General features: G+C 42.8%; 1 protein-coding gene across 2 annotated transcripts in view; it reads right to left on the bottom strand.

The window, feature by feature from the left end:
* The window catches only part of Mbo (nuclear pore complex protein Nup88), a 90,738-nt gene extending 72,420 nt beyond the window's left edge, over positions 1–18,318 (bottom strand). The window contains exon 1 of one of the 2 annotated variants that reach the window (XM_076814196.1): positions 18,029–18,318. In XM_076814196.1, the coding sequence (XP_076670311.1) occupies positions 18,029–18,238 (210 nt within the window). In that variant the 5' untranslated portion in view covers positions 18,239–18,318. The remainder of the gene's footprint in view (positions 1–18,028) is intronic. The other variant, XM_076814193.1, reaches the window with a different exon arrangement.
* Between the last annotated feature and the right edge of the window lie 364 nt (positions 18,319–18,682).

Here is an 18,682-nt window from a genome sequence, read left to right on the forward strand (position 1 = left end):
CGGGAAGTAAGAGGAGGAGTGGAAGTCGCAGAAGGGAGATTGCAGCGGCCGTTGTTTCTCGTCTCTGGTGGAAATCGAATTAAGGAAGCGACGATACGGACGGAGGACGATTTAAGTATCGGGGACGAGGCGCGCTCCCGATTTAAGGGGACGCTGTATCAATCTCGGTTTCAATTTAAGCGGGATGGCAGGAATCGCGTGTGCACGATTGACTGTCATGCTTCTGGACTCGGGGATGCTTGAAGTAATCGCTTCGGTAATTGTATGAAGTTGTTTTTCCCCCACCGATTCTACAACGAGCATTTAATTGCACGCTGTTGCACCCCTCTTCCAATCATGCTGGAAATGGCCGCTCTTTTTTGCGTTATTGGCACATTATGTGTGTACAGCATTTTATTTCAAATTCTTATCTGTCGAAAATTTCATGATTTTTTTTAGTAATCTACTCTAATTGTCTCCTAATTGGCCGACTACCTGAATGGCAGAAAGTTTCCTGAAATCCCTGATTTCAAGGGCAAACGAAATTATTCAAATTCCCAGCGAATTCGTTGATCATCATCAACATTTATGAATGCCGCGGAGACCAACGCTTAATTCTATTCGGATGACTCGAATTCATCCCTCTCCCACCGCGTGGTCTATCTACAGCAGTCACCCCCTCGAGTTCTGGATGGTGGTAGTAGCTCCTGAATACAAAATATCAATCAGCTTCGGGGGAGAAACGGGCGAGAAAAATACTCGGTAATTACGGCGAGCCCCCTTTACCCTCGTACCACCCCCAATCACCGTCGTCTCGATTACTTCTCGGAGACAGAGATTTCGATTTCTTTTCAAAGTCCCCGGCCCGTTAAGAGCGGGGCAAAGAGCGGTTCTATTTTTCAGCGCTGGAGCGCGGTGTAATCTCACGAAGATTTAATGCAATTGGAGCATGTCATCCTGAAGAGAAGAATTATCTATTGGCTTCAAAGATAATTGCAAGAAGAAACTCCCAATTGAGCAAAGCTTGATACGTTTTAACCTCGATTTCATCCGAAAAATGCTGGTTCAGATTGCGACCCCCTCTTGCCAGAAGCTGCTGAATTGGACGGACTGGCAACGGTACCTAAGAAAAGGTAGCTCGAGCTTAAAAACCACACGGAAATCGGGTTCGTCTAAAAAAGGCTCAAGGGTTACTTCGCAACGGTGTAACACCGGGTGGGGCTGGAATTGTTATTATTATTCTCGCAGACGTTATTTCACGGTAACGAAGAAAAGTGCTTGGCTAAGGCCAATATATACCCACTTTGTTCCTAACGTCCGTTACGTAAATTCCGTGCTCGCTTTCACATACTTCCAAGATTACTTTTCTGTCCGGCCCGTCGAGCTAGGGGGTAGGTAATTAAAACCTCGAGTAGGTAAATAACCGACTGCCAGACCGCCAGCGGAGAACTACCGAGAAACGTAATAAGTAGGCGAGCCTTAAAAAGGGAGATCCTTAAAAAACGTCCGCCACCCCCCCCCCCAACCCCCTCTCACCCCGCCCCCGCGACTCTCCTCCAGATCTACCACCCATTTTTTGTGTTAATTTGAATTTCGTAATTAACCGGCTACGTATGAATTCCCGAGAGAATACATAAAGGTCCTTCCTTTAATTTCCGCGAGGATTCGTTATAATGCCGCGCTCCCTTGCGAGCTGGAACGTGGATTTTCTGACCTCGAAGGGGACGGTCCGTGTGGAACGGAAAATGACCCGCGATGCTTCCAGACCTGGGATATTGTACGGTGTGGTACTTAATGAGTTTCTCCGTTTGGCGTTTGGCTGAAACGCGTCGATTGTCGGCATCTCAATGGCCCGGCAATCACCTATCTCTTAGCTCGTCTCTAAGAAGAACGAGTGAAACCTTAAAACGCAGAAATCTGTACGTGATCGGTAGGGCGGAGCGGAAAATTTAAATTTGAATTTTCAGTTGGCCAGGGTGCGGGATAGTTGTTTATTGATTAATTAAACACAACTGTAAAAAAAATTTGGAAAAATATTCATGTCTGCAGATTCCCTCTTCTCCTAAAAATGACCACATAATCATATAATCATTTTTAGGAGAAAAAGAAACCTGCAGACATGAATATTTTTCCAATTTTTTTACAGTTGTTTGGTTAATTAAAAAACAACTACACCGCTCCCAAGGCCAACTGAAGATTCAAATTTAAATTTTTGCCTAGTGATCAGTGAACGATAAACATAGAGTTCCGATGATGAAAAGTCGGAGGTTTCTGTCGCACTTCAGGTAAAATCTATTTCGAATCTTCAATGATCGCCGTTATCTTCGGCTGATTATGCATTATTCAACTTACGAATTCCACGATTTTCCTGTGAAATAATGTTATTAAAAACTAGTTTTAAGCCTGTCTTTGCCAGGCATTATCCTATATGATAAGACGCCTAAGATAACCACAATTTATATTGGAATCCCCCCCTAGAAACAATTTTCCCTGCGAAATACGAAATTTTACAGCTTTTGGGTACCAGAAAGGTACACCTGTCTAATTGGTCTCCTGAAGGGCATTTCCAGGGGCCTAAGTCACATACGTGCCCAGAATCACTGCCCGGCGACATTTAAGACCCCCCCTAGAAACGAAATAATTCTCGATATTATTACAACTAATGTGTGACAAAGACCCCGAATCCAAGAAATTTGTGGAGCATATTCACTCTTACAACATCGCGTTTTCGTTTGCCTCCATGAGAGCCCAAATAAAGGGCGCATTTCGACTCCACGTTAAGCGCGCATTTCGACTCCGCGTTAAACGCGCATTTCGACTCCGCGTTAAGCGCGCATTTGTATCTCCCCCACTTCTTGGAATCCTTCGGTCGAGAGTGAGAGAACTCGTAAGCGAGCGAAAGAGGACGAAAGAGTCGACGCGAAGTAAAGCCAGGATTCAACCGGGAAGGTAAGCTATACTACGCTATGTCATGCTACGTTTTAAAAAAATTAGCTTCAATACATTCTTATGGAACCGTTTCCACCAAAACATACGTTCAAACATAGCATCGCATAGCTTAGCTTAGCTTAGCTTCCCGGCTTTATTGTTGGCTACGAAAGAGAGAAAGCATGATACTTTGTCCCGCTTCATTTTTCAGCCGCGCTCGAGCAGCGAGCTCGACCCGCGTGCAGGCCTAGGTACATACAATGCAGTAGCGAGTACAACATTGCACGTAATACCTAGTTTAAGCCACAGGGACTATCCATTATCGAATTTTCCAGGTTTTGGATTTTTTACGGCAGCTTTGGTTGCCGAGGAAGCTTCATGCCGAATCTGAACCTTGCAGGTCGTCGGGAAGTACGAAGAAAGCCTCTGGAAAGATTTTGTTAACAAACGAACATCCACCTTAAGCGTCTTATTATATTGCATAGTGCGTAAGAAACTCCACAAAATTATCTATTTAAAATAACGGTATGAATCGCGAGTTTTACGGGAAATATAGCGCTGCAAGACGACAACCACTTAAGGGATAACCAGGCACCACCAATTCGGCTTGACGATCGCGTAAAGAGATCGTAGAATCATCTTTTACACGGCTCCGGCCGGATCCCTTCGAGAACACCAGATGCATCGAACGACTTTGAAACCGATGGCTACGGTTTTCGCGGATACGATGTCGAGTTGTATCGACGTTACGAGCATCGTAAAAGGTTATAGTTACATTATAATAAGCTGCGGGAAACCGTGCCGCGGCGAAACGAACGGGACTGAACATCGGAAACGACCGAGCCCCCTGTTTATACGCATCAGGACGGATGTAAATTCCCTTGAAGCGTGCAAAAAGGCGGCAGAAGTCAACGATTTATCGCGATGTAAAGGGGAAAGTCCTGATTATTGGCTCGTTTAAGGGCTCGTAACGCGTCAGGGTGAAAACCTCGCGAAAGTTGTGGCTTCTCTGATCCTTGGGGGAACCGTTCGACGGGAACGTTTTGTTTTACGATAACAAAAAAAAAAACAGCTCGGGGTAACACGAGTCGATTTGACTTATTATTGCTTGTATTTCCTTTAAATAAATAATTGACATTTTGCACTATTTCTATGCCATCTTGAGTGCATATATTTGTCTCCTCTGCTTCGTTATTGATACATATTTATTCATGGCATATTTGTTGCCTATTATTGTTCAATATTATGATATATTAGTTTACCATATCATTCTCTGCTTTCTTCCTGTGCGTGCTTCATTATCACGTTACTTCTACCACTTCGTTTAAACGGTCCACTTTGTTACATGTTGGTTCAGCTTAACGATACCCATGCTGGGCCCAGCGTGTACACCGCTGTTCCTCGCGACGCGATTTCACGTTATTCGGGGCGACTTTAAAGTCGATGTACGCGACAGAAAGTGCTTATATTCGATACTTCGTAACATCGATGTCTGCCGCTAATTCCTGGCGAGAAAATCGCGCTTAACGACGCAGGAGGCGATAAGGAAAACCCGTAGCTCATAGCGGCGTAATATAAAGCCCCGTTCGGCGCAGACGAAGTCGGAATAAACGGAAATTACCGGGGCCATCTTGTAATTATACGGCTAATAGGAAGGTAATTTAGTGTCTCGAACTCGAGTTACCAGCGTAGACGTCTGCAGAAGCGAGCGCGTTGCCGCACGGCGGTCCTCGCGGAAAATTAAAATAATAAACGGCATCGTTAGGATTCATCATCTGATTTTAATTTCCATTCCGAAATGATTGCGCATTATCTCCCGGGGGTAACACCGTTTCTGGATTTACTGCTTCATGGCCGAGCCAGACGTTGCTCACCAGCTCGTTCCTTCGTTCCTACCTTCCTCGTGTCGCTTTCCCTTCGGCCACTTACAGTTTTATCTTCTACTTCTTCCATCGTTTCTGAAATACCTGTCCTCGACGAATTCGACGTCCCTGACACATTTCAGGGAGAAATTTGCCGGAAATCGAGCACTAAGTTATGGTAAGACAAGGTGTAGTTACCGAGAATTTAAATCAGTAGTGTGGTCGTCGATTTGTCAGACAGATGGCTGACGTTTCAGCTTTACTGCAACGTTCGACGTTCTTTAGGAGTTGAGGGAAACCTCTTAGAAATTAGAACGTAAGCTATTGTTAAAAGGTATTTAGATCAGTCGAATGGTGACTCAGTACTGTTATTGGTTAGATATACTGTAACAATACTTGATTTTAATTGCTATTCTAGTTTTCACCGTCTCTTATAATTTGCCGAATAGTTCTTTGGCAATCGAATCGAAATCAAAGATGTGGCTAAAAATCGAATCGGTAGTTAAGGGATCTAAGGCTTTTTCATGTACATAATAGCTGCGTGTTTGTTTACGGCAAGACCTACCATTTGTCCACCAGTTTGTTTTACTTTGAAGTAATACAACCCGATTTTTCGAGCGTGTCAACTTACTTTCCGCGAGTATACATATACGTGGAGAATTATCAAACTCATTTACCTCGAAACCGAAGACTTCTATACAAAAAATCTGTTGTACTTTTTCGGTTTGTTTTTGTATCGCTTTCTTTATGGTTACACTACTCGATGCGGGACACCCCGCATATCAGAATATAAACAGATCTCGGAAATATTAGGGACAGAATACGTTGAGCTAGGGCGTACTTGAACGATGCAATAAGTACATAAGTGAGCCATACTCGGACGAATATTCAATCGCAAATAAAAAAAAATGCTGAAAATATCCTCTATGCGACACAATGCACACATGATACATAAATTCCTGGGCTATCGCCCGCTTTCAAAGGACCCAAGCTGCCTCTTAATTTCATAGGCATTCAAAATGCGTTGTTACAGTATGTATTATGTCATCATTAATTGGTAGAAAATAGATCAGAGATTTTGTACGTACCAACACTGATCACGTGTCAAATTACGGCTCCTTCACGTACGCAGTGAATCGTTCAAGTCTATCCTAGTTGAATCTATTCTTTCTGTAATATTTTGAAAAGTTTTCATTTTCAGAAGGCTGTCTACATAGCCTTTTTTATTTCTTTGTCTGTAACGGTTAAGCCCTCACAATTTATGCCAGAACTATTTATACACCCTGTATAAAGCACTCCAAAATTCGATCATCAGTTTTCCTGAAAAGTTTTGAATACTTACAATCAGAATTCTGAAAAATGGTCCAGAATTAAGGGATGAGTCCACTGTGAAGTTGTGAAAAATTGTCATTTTTTAAAGATTTATTTTTGATAAACGGAATGTCCCACGTAAATAATGTTTTGTATACTTATTAATACACTTATTGACAGAATAAAAAAATCTATATTAAACTTTTTACAGTTTTTTTAAAAATATATATCGAACTGATGTGAGAAAGCGATGCAGCGCGGGTGCAGGTGATTCCGGGAGAACAACGCATTTGAAACCAAAAATTCAAAGTCTGTTGTAATCATTATGAGTGTGGTTATCGCCGGAACCAGGATTATTTTTACTGCTAAAAAATTAACAAAATGACGGCGGTTTGAAGTTTAAGTGTCGAAATGCGGTGAATTTTTCAATCATTTTGCCTTGTAAAAAGTACGAAATGGTTAATCCAAAAAGGTTTCCGTGGTCCCGGCCACAGCCACTGATGTTCTGAATAACGTGTGAAAATTTCAAACTGATTGGTCAAATAGTTTATTTTGCAATCACCTGCACCAGTTGAAAAAATGTTGTTTTGAGATAATTGCGTTTTAAGTTTTAAAACAAATTAAAAATATTCTTTAATTTTTTATTTGTACAATATAAGAGTAGCTTAATAAATACCAAAAAGATTTATTGCATTATATGTTGTATCTACGCAGAAAAAAATCTTTAAAAATAGCATAATTTTTCGAACCGTCACAGTAGACTGACCCCTTAAATTTATATGGCCTTTAATGGGTTCTACTTCCAGCAGTCATTGTTTTGGAACGATTAAAGATTGAAGGAGACTTCTTAACAGAAGTCGGAACGCGATTTTTGATCTTCCCAGATTAGTATACCTCTCTGTAAGCTCGATGAAGGCTGGTATTGAAAAAGTTCCCCGCAACGCGGTGGATTTCTAATAAAAGCGACCAGCATGCCACGGCATTGCCTTCTCAATAAAACGGTACCAATAAAGTAACCAACTTGGGCCGACTTTCTTGCAGTTACGGCAGTTACACAGGCCGCTCGAGTTTAACCTGACTTTTACGACTGCAAAAGTGTACGGGTATATAAAAGCGTTACGGGTTAAACGACGCTATTCTTTAAAGAATTTAGTGTCGAAGCTCCACGTGAGATGAATGTGAACGAAATGCTGGGTGTAACACTAATTCCCTGCGGTTTGCTCTATCGAATTAAATGCGTCGATACGTTCATTGAAAATTCAGTCTAATTCAAACTAAAATCCACGCCACTTCTCCAACATCCTGTACTACTGTAGGCTCCATAAATTCTGTAGGCTCCATAAATTCTGTACGCGCAAACAGTAGACGAAAGCTCTGAAAAGTACGGACACCTTTGCGAAGCGTATTCGAGGAAGTCCGCGGCGAACAATCCCGGGGCAATTTTATTCGTAAACATTACAACGACGCGTCGGTTCAACAGGATACTCAATTTATTACCAAACCGGCTACAGCGCGTATTTAAATTGCCGCTACTGCGAATGGGCGCGCTCGTCGAATGCGTGAATTATGTCCCGTCATTATGCGTTCCATTGCCGCGGCTCGCAAGCACGGTTTTTACGAAGAGCGTCGAAAGCTGCGCCCCCTCGCACGCCGCGGGAGGGGCGGGGGGGAAAAAAAGGATAAAAATATGTGCACGACAATCCTTTTTTTTCTGTGTGTGTATTTTTTCGGAATCCTCTGGTATCCCTCGTACGTTTCTACGGACGCGCGTTATCGCGATCGTAACGACACGTGTGGCGCGGCCGGTACCCGACGATTTTGGAAAATAAAGTTTATCGCCTTCGCATGCCCTCCCAGTACTCCGCATAATGGCTTGTCGTGCTCGAAAATGTGAAAAGTATTACGTCGTTGCTCGTAGATTTTCGGCGTAATTTTTATGGAGCCGCGCCAGCTTAACGTGTCTGCGAATACGATGATGCGAGCCGCGTTTCCGGGGGATGAAAATCTACGACTCTTTGGGACGATGTGTCATTCGAAAGGTCCCCGTGGGGAGCGAGAGGTGTCCACTGTGTTTCGACAGAGTCTTGTTTCGTAAACGAACTTGTCGCTGCGCTTTTCCAATTTCCAGAGGCCTTCTGTTAAGAGTATAACTGAAACATGAATTCTGTCGTTCTATTGTGAAATTAGTACGAACAGTACGGGACATGAATTAGGACTTTCGAATTAGGACGTCCGGAGGTTTTAAAGAGAGTCACAATCATCCGACCCTTGAGTCGATCGCCGAAATATTAGGTTGGCAAGGATGAAATTTTTAGTTAAGAATATTGCCAACTTTAACAGCTTATTATTTTGACATTGGCTTAATATTTTACCGTTCGGTTTTTTGGTTAGAAAGTTACATATCTCGTCTGTTTAAAGAAATCATTGTAAGCGCTACAATTCACTCTAAGGGGGTGTAATTGTGACCGCTAAAAATCCGGTTATTTACCGATTTTGCGTTATATATCGTGGACTGTAAAATAATTTGTTCACCGAATGATAGATCTAATTAAAAGAAGTAACTTTTGTCTTGAAACTTTTTTCCTATCTCTTTCACTTCGCGAGTTATAACACAAAATCGCCGAATTTTCAAGGGTTAATTTCACCCCCTTCGAGTGAATTTGGGCAGCAAACAAAAATTGCGTTGTAATCAGGAGGAAATCCCCTACATATTCACAAAGTTTCAGATTTTTTTGAATTTTCGGCTTCAAGATCTTCCCTTGTTAGACCTCTGGAATGCGCAATGTGAGACAATGCAAGGCGCGAAACGTGGAACGAGTAAAATACTGTACCTATAAACATAAATAATTAGCTAAATAATAATTCAATTATATTCGTGTTTGACGTCAGTTTTATCGCGACGATCGCGCCAAGTGACTAAGAATATTTAAAAGCAGCAAATTGAAATTGTAGAAGACAGGAAAGCAAAGCATAACGATATTTGATGGGCTATTGGCTTTCAATATTTTTTCACATTCTTACACGAGTTTTCCTTTCATTCAATAATCATTACTAACTCGCTATTCACGTGCATCTGTTCGATGCCCACTGACTTATGGATATCAGTATATCCAACTATGTCATCAAACCTTCCCTTTCCATCCGCCAAGAAACCTCGCGTCTCAAAGACGGGAAACTTTGAAATACATCGGCGAAGGCGTCCGATTGTCTACGGGTGCACGGTTAAGGTAAGTGGCTAATTAACATTACAACTACCCGCAAGGAATCTCCCTCTGCCGAGGCAGCATTGCTGATGTTCCGGTCGCGTTCTTGGTAGCTGGTAGCCTCCTAGTCCCGCGTAATTTAAGTGTGCCACCGAAGACACGGTTTCGCCGCGCGACGCCAGGCATTATCATGGTAATTTGTTAGAAACAAACATTATAATTCCAGGAGGCGAAGGTGGGAGCCGCGGCTCTTTGGCTGAGGAGGAAGGGGCTGTCCGTGGAGGTGGCGGAGAGCGAAGAAAGGCAGAGAGGCGGTCGCTTTTGGTGGGAATGGGCAAGGGTTAAGACTTGGTCGGGGCAAGTTAAAGGCGTAAGATCCACCGTGTTTTGGACAGTGTCCATTGTCTCGGGGTTATTTATTAGGAGACGGCGCCGCTGAAGACCAAGCTAAGATGGTGCTGTATGCCACGCAACGGTGCCGGGATTTATATCTCGGTCCACGACCAAAACGCCATTATATCCTGGCTGGGTCCGGAACCCTGTTCTCCCAGCGAGGATCTCCCATTTTAGCGAGCCATCCTTGTGCTTGATTCGCCGTGATTAAGTCGCTCAGCGGAATCCAAACTTTTCCACTTAAGGCTCGGAAAATTGATTGCGATTGGTCCTTTAAAAAGAGCAACGGCATGGACGACAGAAAGGATTACCTATGCTGAGAGAATTGGTTAGCGAGGATCTATCACTAAGTTTCGAAGAGGGCAAAGCGAAAGGTATCAGTTCGATGCTGCTTGAAAATGTACGAAACCTTAGCTTCGCGGAAGTTGCAAGGGATACGAGGGTCGGAAGGAGTGGAAAAGAGGGCGAGAAAGCGAGAAAGAGGTTGGACGCGAGGCTTCGAGCCGGGAAGAGAGTAGCAGAGGGATGAACTCGAGCAACTACCACTAAAATCCGCGTTGTGTGCCACTTCCTGCGCGAGCCAGCGCCGTGGAATTATTAGATATGCAACCGCGACGGCCGGCCTCCTACCGGCATTATTAAACTTAGTTATGAATGCCCATTAAAACTGTAAAGGAAATGCATTAGCCTGGCAAGGTATTCCAGGGGCTGACAAAGCCCCATCCCCTGCGCGAGCAACGGAACGCCAGCCACTTCGGCTCCCCCCAAGGAAGAGATCATCCGATTCTCGTGGTGATCAAGAATTTAAAAAAAGAAAGATATTTTCTAGTCCCTGATTCATTCGTCATGTTTTGGGCAAACAAATGGAACAAAAGGAGGCAGGGATAGGTATAGCTAGGTTTGAACCTTATCATTATCTAGGCCTTAGGGTGCAATCGAAGTTAGTGTGAGCTGAGATCTTGTAAACCAGGCCTACTCGAGGATAGAAACTGTAGCGTGCGTAGCGTTGGACTTCGAGCAAAGCAGAAGACCAGGTAGGGTAATACAGTTCAACCGAAGGTTTCGTGGCCTTTGGACTTTGCCAGACGACGAAACCTAACCTGTCCCTGTCTCAGGACTCGGGGTGTTTCCTTATTTTTGCACGCGGTACGTGTATCCTTCGGAATAGGAAGGAACGCGACGACCGTTGACGGCATTCGGTTTGAAGCAAGCGTCTTGAGCGATTGTGCTTTTCGTCCGCTCAACATTTTTTACTCTAGAGAAGTTTTTGGTGTTACATCCTTAAATAAACCATATTCGTTGTTGAGTTTTATTAAGACGCGGAAGTTATTACTACCCTCGCATCTTCCACCTCAAAACTCTGACGTATCTTGCTCCTGTTTTGTGTTCAGTATCGTACTGGAATTATATTCATATTGTTCATAACGACAACTCTCAAGAGTACTATCGTAAATAAACAAAAGCTCAAATCGCAAGTTACCTGAATTTGGGTCATATAGAGTCTTCGTAAGAACGAAATGTCAAAACTTAAAAATCAGCAACTTGTAATTCAATTATAAAGATTGAATACTGACCAGGCAAAAGTGAAATAAAAAAGATTAAAGTAGGTATTAGCTTGCTGTTCCAGGCACCATTTACAGTTCATTTGTCAAATCTTCCATTAAAGTAGTTAATACCAAGAAGAATCCAAGACTTATATCAATCCCAGTCGCCGCAAATGAAAATTTTCGATACAGACCAGAGAAATGCCCAAACGAAACTGAGCAAGGATATTCAGTTACAGAAGTGTGACGATAACGCGTAAAGGGTGGGCCAGAGGCTCCAAGAAATCTCCTCTAGGGGTTATTAGCGGCGGAATTATCGTCACTGTGGGTGTGGCAGCCCTTTCGTTGCTCATAGACTATACAAGCTAGATAATAGAGAATATCGCGGGGAAGGGATGCTGTGTGTACGCCTAGCTTCTTCTAAGACGAAGGGCGTTTCGTATTTTAACGGGCTGGTTTAACAATGGACCGAGTTGTTCTCGACTATACGACTTCCAGAGGGAGATAAAGACACTGGTCCTTAGGCGAGAACTACGTTTACAGGTTCTTACAGCTTGTAAATCACACTGCGGTATTCCTTTCCTCCCATTCTCGATAATCATAATAAATCCTGCTCTTTTCCAATTAAGATTAACTCGAGTATGTAGTTCTGTTGACTGATCATGTTACGCGGGAGCCACAATTGATCTCAAGTGGTAGCATTCGCTGAATTTAAATGTCAAGTAGTACGTACATACTTCAAACATCGAAGATCCAAATACCGCGCAACTTCCAATATCCTCTGTGCAGAAACAACAGCTTTATTCGCATATTGAGAAATGTCAAACATCTCCGACTAATCCCATCTACTGGTAGTCTGGCATAACTATTTGTTGCTACACAGAGAAAACCTCATATTTTTGTCTCATCTCGTTCTTTCACGTCTGCATCCCCCTTTCGTGTACATTTCTGGACGCGTGACACTGTAGTGCTCCCAATGAAGAGAGGAAGAAAGCACGACACGAGGGAAAATGTATCCCTGTACCCAGCAGTGGAACGAAACACGCGTGCCAGAAGCGAGAAAGAGAGGAAAAGGGTACGAGCCGGCCCATGTCTACCACAAAAGCCATTGTCCGCCACTTACTGAATTCGTCGAGGCTTCCTCTCACCCTGGCACCCTTGTCCACAGCACAGAAACCCCCGTGCTACCGATGTAAAACACTTCCCGTGAATTTTATTGCTCTTCCACGCGCAGGACTGCCTAACCTGGACCTAGGAAATGACGAGACCACCCTCCCCCTGCCCCGCAAGTTACTTATATGATACTGTCCGCAGCAGACGGAGGGAAGAGAGTACCACAATTTTTATTCAGTTGAGACTACCAAGCGGTATAGTGATTGGAGCCTGTATTTCAAAGTTCGACTTTCTTGCTTTCAAAGGAGGCAGTTGCTTGGAGCATCTGTCGAGAAACGAATAATTGTACCTGCATTTCAGGGGTTCTTTTAAAACTTTTCGAGGAAATACCTGTCTAGATGCAGAGGATAGTCTAACGAAACCGCGAGGCAAGTTTTTCGCACTCTGTATGTTCAAACACATAGAGAGACACAGGGGGCAAGTATTTACCTCTGGCAAGGATGGCGACGTTGTACGTACAAATGTCACCGTAAAATTGCTTTTTAATTATCGTCGGGAGGATTTTGCTTATTTCGCGATATCCCACTCTTTCAGCCGCCTGGGACGGGATTTCCCTTTTTGTTCTGACCTTCGGACACCGCCCGGCGCCCTGCGCGTTTAATTTAGATAAGACGGTCCCTTCACACTAGACGGCATGTAGAAAAGCTCACGTAGACTCGCCGAATTACCACTGTAGCATAAGTTGAAAGGATCTGCCGTGCTTTTACAAAGGCAAAAGATATACTTCGCCGCTCCGCGAGGATTACCCCACCTATCACCGAACTTGAAGCTGAACAGGACCATAAGAAGCCACAACTTTTACAGAAGAGACCAGAGTCTTTCAAACAGGACCCAGGATTTGGCTGGTATCGCAAGGGTCGCCTAAAACAACCCAATTCTTTCTCTAAATCATCGTCGAGGATCGCCTTTCCAGGATACCAGAAAAGGATCAGAGACTGCGAGTCGACAGCCTAGACAGAAGTAGCCGCCGTTATCTTTGCGACGGGGCTGGCGATTCGTTAAAGCGGGGCGGTAAATTCGCGAATTAAAGAACTTATTCCATTTGGGCAGCCAAAGGGGTGTGAACGCTTCCTCGTTCGTATTATCTCGCGTCGAGCGAGAAGAACAAAAAGGGTGCGCAGGTGGAGGGTTGGGACGGGGGGGGGGGGGGGCGGTGGTTGGCAGAAAGGCCAGGACGAGCCACGGGGAGGGAATAACCTGTACGAACGGGGGAAGGAAGACGAGGGGAGGAGAAAAGGGACAGAGAGGACGCGTTTAGACGTTCGTTCCGCTGGTAACAAAGATAACTCTATGCAATAAAAATGATTCAAAGTTTCCCGCGGCGGATGGTGGTTCCGATGGCGGAGCGGTTGACAATAGCGCGTCTTTGTCTCCGCCCCACACCCCCGAACGCTACCCCCGTTGCCTCTTTCGCCCTCCTCATCGCCCACCTCCCCCTCCTCTACTTCATGCCTCGTCCGTATCCTGCGACACCTATCTTCCGGTTTAAAGTCCCGGCGTGCGCGCCAGGGAGGAACCTCGCTAACTTTTATTATTTACGACCGATATTTCAGTCGGGCAACGGGCGCGCGCGCGCGCCCGCGCACGTAGCGGCCGTAAAAGTGGCCCTTGGGAGCCACGGCGATTCTGAACATTCAATTGACTACTCTCTGCCTCCCTTTCGCGGAGCTCGAGAGAATAGGGGACATCCTTCGATGCTTCTTTCGATACAATGGTGCCAGTAAGGGACAGGCTGCTTGGGCTGATCTATGATATTGCTACGCTACTTCGAGGAGGATCCGAGGAAGGTGTTCCGCTAGAGTTGTATCAAATGCTAGGTACATATTGGCGTCGGCTAAGTATGTGCTTGAAGACGACGCAACAGCAGACATCCAAACGTTATTCGATTCTCGTAGGATTTGCGACTACCCTAAAGGGGCTTTGTTGCAAGACACAAATATCCCTTGGCGCTAGAATGATTTCTTGCAGACAAGTAGGATAGAGACGAAACTAACGGTAAGGAGCAAACCATAGCGCTAGCCGTTCTTTCCCATGCACAGGGACGAGCGACAGGATGGAAAGAGAGGAAGTGAGTACACATATATGTAATTTGTTTTCGTTATGTAATTCAAAAGCAGTTAAATGTTCACCTTCAACAACATATACAAAACGGTAAAATTGCGTGATCCCGAGTATGCAACTTGAGGTACATGAGACGCGCAATAAATTGGGCCGTTAGCCTACAGGATATAAGGCGCTACTTGGAACAGTCTTTCTAAAGAACGCGGCTTACACTCTACAGCCTCCAACAGTATGTTCAATAAGATTGTACATCTCCTACCGCCCCAAATTCTTTGAATGTTTGCCTACACGCGTACAGTCCGGCGAGCCAGTGCAGACAGGCCATAAAACCGGAGAAAAAGTGGTGAACGGGAGAGACGAGGGACTTCTCAGGATTTTCCCTTATCAAATCAACGGGTGAGCGAACGATGATCGGTCCCCAAAGGGAGAGAGGAACCGGAGACTCTGCTCCCCCTGGTCGCGCACTCTTTATCTGCCTAGCTACGAATACCCATACGTAACCCGGTGAAGGGTCTGAATTTGCATTTTATTCGCAGTTGCGGACCGCGGGTCCGTGGGTAACGTTCCTCCGCGGCACGGACATTTATTTTAATTAAATTACTCCGGAGCGTCGAACAACCCATTTCCTATAAATTATCCCCTCACCGGTCTTTTGGTCCCCGGTGGCCGCGCTCGCGCGCTCACACGGCCAGGCATTAATGTACCCGCTGATCCCACGGTGCCATTGAAATGAAATAAAAGCACAGGCAGGAGAACGAAACGTTCTGCCCATTCTCGCGGCGTGTGCGCGCGCGGCCTCACCATGCCGCTTCCCTTTCATTTACCACGTAATCATTTTCCACTGGTGCACGCGCGTATCTGTGTAGACGGACACCGACGAACCCGCGGGACGCGGACACACGCGTGCATTTCTGCGACCGTGTATATCGGTATCGTGGGCCATAATTTAACCGAAGCTTAATCGCCTCGAATCAAAAGTTCGCCGGAGAAAACGCTTTCGCGGTAATCGTCGTTAAGCGAACGCGCCGTTTCGAGGTAATGGTCCCGGCTATCGAGCAACTTCTACTTGACGAAGGTCGGAATTCCATTGTTTTTACTGTGACTATTAACAGCTCGTACGATAAGTGACTTTTCGCGCCATCCTTTAGAGGGAAAGTTGAAAATAAATTTTTTAACTGTTCAAAAGTGCAGGTCATTTAAGACTTGAAAGGTAACAGTTACTCTTGGCGGCACCATGTCCGATACGCGCTCTTAAGTATCAGTCGCTTCGATATGTAAGATTCCTTGCTTTGGAATCTAGTAGTACTTATGAATATTAATTTTTTGTTTTATGTAGGGTAAACCAACCAGTGAATGACCGAATTGTTGAATCTATGGACCTTTGAGATTAATACATGAATATATTTATATATAACAACAAAACAACTGTTGAAATTGCATTTAAATTTATTTTTCTTGAAATTTATATAAAAATAATTCCTTATTCTTATCATAATTTAAAAGAAAAAAATTATAAAATGCAAAACGTGTAGAAGCCCAGTAAATGTCCGCATACTTTTAATAAGAATTGTACTTACTAATGTTTGCTTAATACGCACAACTAAAAATATAGGATATTAAAAGTGCAACTACACTCTATTTATAAACATATCATAATGTTTAAATTTATAATTGACATTCCTTTGCCTAATGGTCATTCACTGGTATGCGGTCAATTATTGGTTGGTTTACCCTGCTTGCAAAATACTCGGCATTATTCAGTTGGGTTTGAGACTAGGGCTGGGACTATTCGAATAATTTAATATTCAAATATTTTACAAGTATTCGAATGCTATGAATAAATTTCGAATATTTGAGTATTCGAATGTTATTATTCGAATACTGATGTATTCGAATGTTATTATTCGAATACTGATGTATTCGAATAGTATGGTGTGAAGTGGGTCAAAATTAGCTTACAAGATTTCACCCTGACAAATGAACCTAAAGAACTTGATATAATTCACACCATACTATTCGAATACTTGGATATTCGAATTATATTCGCCAAATAATTGAGCAACTGAAGTATTTGAATATTCGAATACCAAAAAAATCGACAAATAGTGCCAGCCTTAATTGAGACAGAGATAAACAAAGTTGTGGTCAACTACCTAAATTAACGATTACAGAAAATAATGTGTAATCAATTAAACAATTACATTTTGGCCGTCTCTGGTTTCAGAGTTGCAGCAAGTATTTATAATGTTTTGAAATATATTTACACGTATTTCAAATTTAAATAGCTCAAAAGCTTGGGAGCATGAAATACGTGTATGATGTGTGTATGGAGTGTTTTTGTAAGGGAATACGTAAGAAGTAGAAGTTAATGTACTTGTACGATAAGATTACCTATGTGTAAATGTAAACAGAAGCTTAACTTGCAAAAACTGATAGTTGACAATTATTTGTTCCCATTTACATCAGATCTATGATACAAAATAGAGTATAGATAACAGGACTTGGAAACAATTCTTTAGAATAATAAATAAACTAAGCTAAAATACTTCATTTAGGTACATATACACAATTTGACTCCAGAATAAATAACAGAATGGGAACGATTTGCATCTGTAATTAAAAAATGATAGAGGAATGCATGAAACCTATATACATATGAAGTCTAATAAAGTGATAAAATATCTCAAGTACAGTACGATAATATAAATTACTGCTAGCGGTACAAAATATTTAGAGTAGAATCCTAATACTTGAACGGGGAACTTCATTCATTGTACTTTGTCTACAACTCGTGGGAATAATTAGTTGGTAAAAAATAATTAAAATTACAATTTCTAACTTCTATATTATACGTTAAACTTTATTGCAAATATTATGATTATATTATTACATTTATGAGATCCAATCTTATAAAATGAGGTCATAGAACTGACAAAGTACTTGTACGATGCATAGAACGTGTCTATTGTATGTAACGAGTTGAAAGTAAAAATTATGTTATACATCTTGTTATAAATCGTTTGTATAAAAGTGACCGTGAAAGTGGGTTCGATAAATGGTCAACACGAGGAATTATATAGCAATGCTTCAGTGTCATTCATCTTATTATTATTGCATGTTCGTTAACATGCACACCTCCCAAATATTAGGAATACTGTCACAAACATGGTGACAAACTATATAAAACCAAACAAACTGTAAATCAAATATTGGCAAAGAAATTACACTTTATGATTTGAAGCTTAACCAAAAGTCATATGAAACACATCACTTACAACAATTATTGTATAGAAGAATAATATTAGAAGGATTTACTTAATCCCCTATATTTAAAAAAAAAACAGAGAGAAACTGTTTTTATTAAATAAACAGCAGCAATTGCCTACTCTTCCGCACAAATGTTCAATACATGCAGCAATAAAAGGAGACGCGTGCGCCCCTTTCACAACATACTGTTGAGGTTAGGTTCCCATGCAACGAAATATCGTACACAGAACCATGCTGTATTGCCATCTCCATTTCGCTCACCGATAAGTAATTCAATTGTTTGATTAATTAGGGACTAATTTCTAACCTGATAAGGAACATCTTCTCCAATTTCCCCACGCGTTGCCGCAATGTTCAAGGTCACTACGCAAAAATCCTTCGCGTTCCACACGTATAACACGTTGTCACGTATTTCCAAGATGTTCCGTGTATCCTTGATGTTCTTTGACAAATTGTCCTGCAGTTCCCGAAACAGACTCATTTCGTTCAAATGCAACGGATCTGTATACGAACTCATTTTCCAGGAAAACAAGGTTATACACAGTTTACTTTAAACAGAATGACAACAACGAAGTTCCGCGACTGGATTAGGGGACGCAGCAAGGTAGCCACCATCGTAACACTGGAGGCGGGTGGCAACACTGTCGCAGTAGTATACCCGCCGTATGTTCGTGCCTCTCTTGAATTTCGCGATTTTCATCGCCGCTCGTTATAAAGTGTTCTGTAAAAAAAGAAAATTACTAACCCAGACGCATCACATTTTGGTAAGTCTTGTGTGAAGTTGTAGTTCACTGTTATATTTACTTGGTGCGTAATTATCATTCTGAATATTGTCCGCGGTTATGTTTGTTCAATTGAGGTAATGATGCCTGATGCGATACTGTTTCTATGATGCAAAATTCGTGTGAAGACTTTTCTAAATCTATAATATCGATACTATCAGACTCCTCTAATAACTTAC

This window comes from Andrena cerasifolii, chromosome 1, assembly GCF_050908995.1.
Source record: "Andrena cerasifolii isolate SP2316 chromosome 1, iyAndCera1_principal, whole genome shotgun sequence".
Lineage (NCBI taxonomy): Eukaryota > Metazoa > Arthropoda > Insecta > Hymenoptera > Andrenidae > Andrena > Andrena cerasifolii.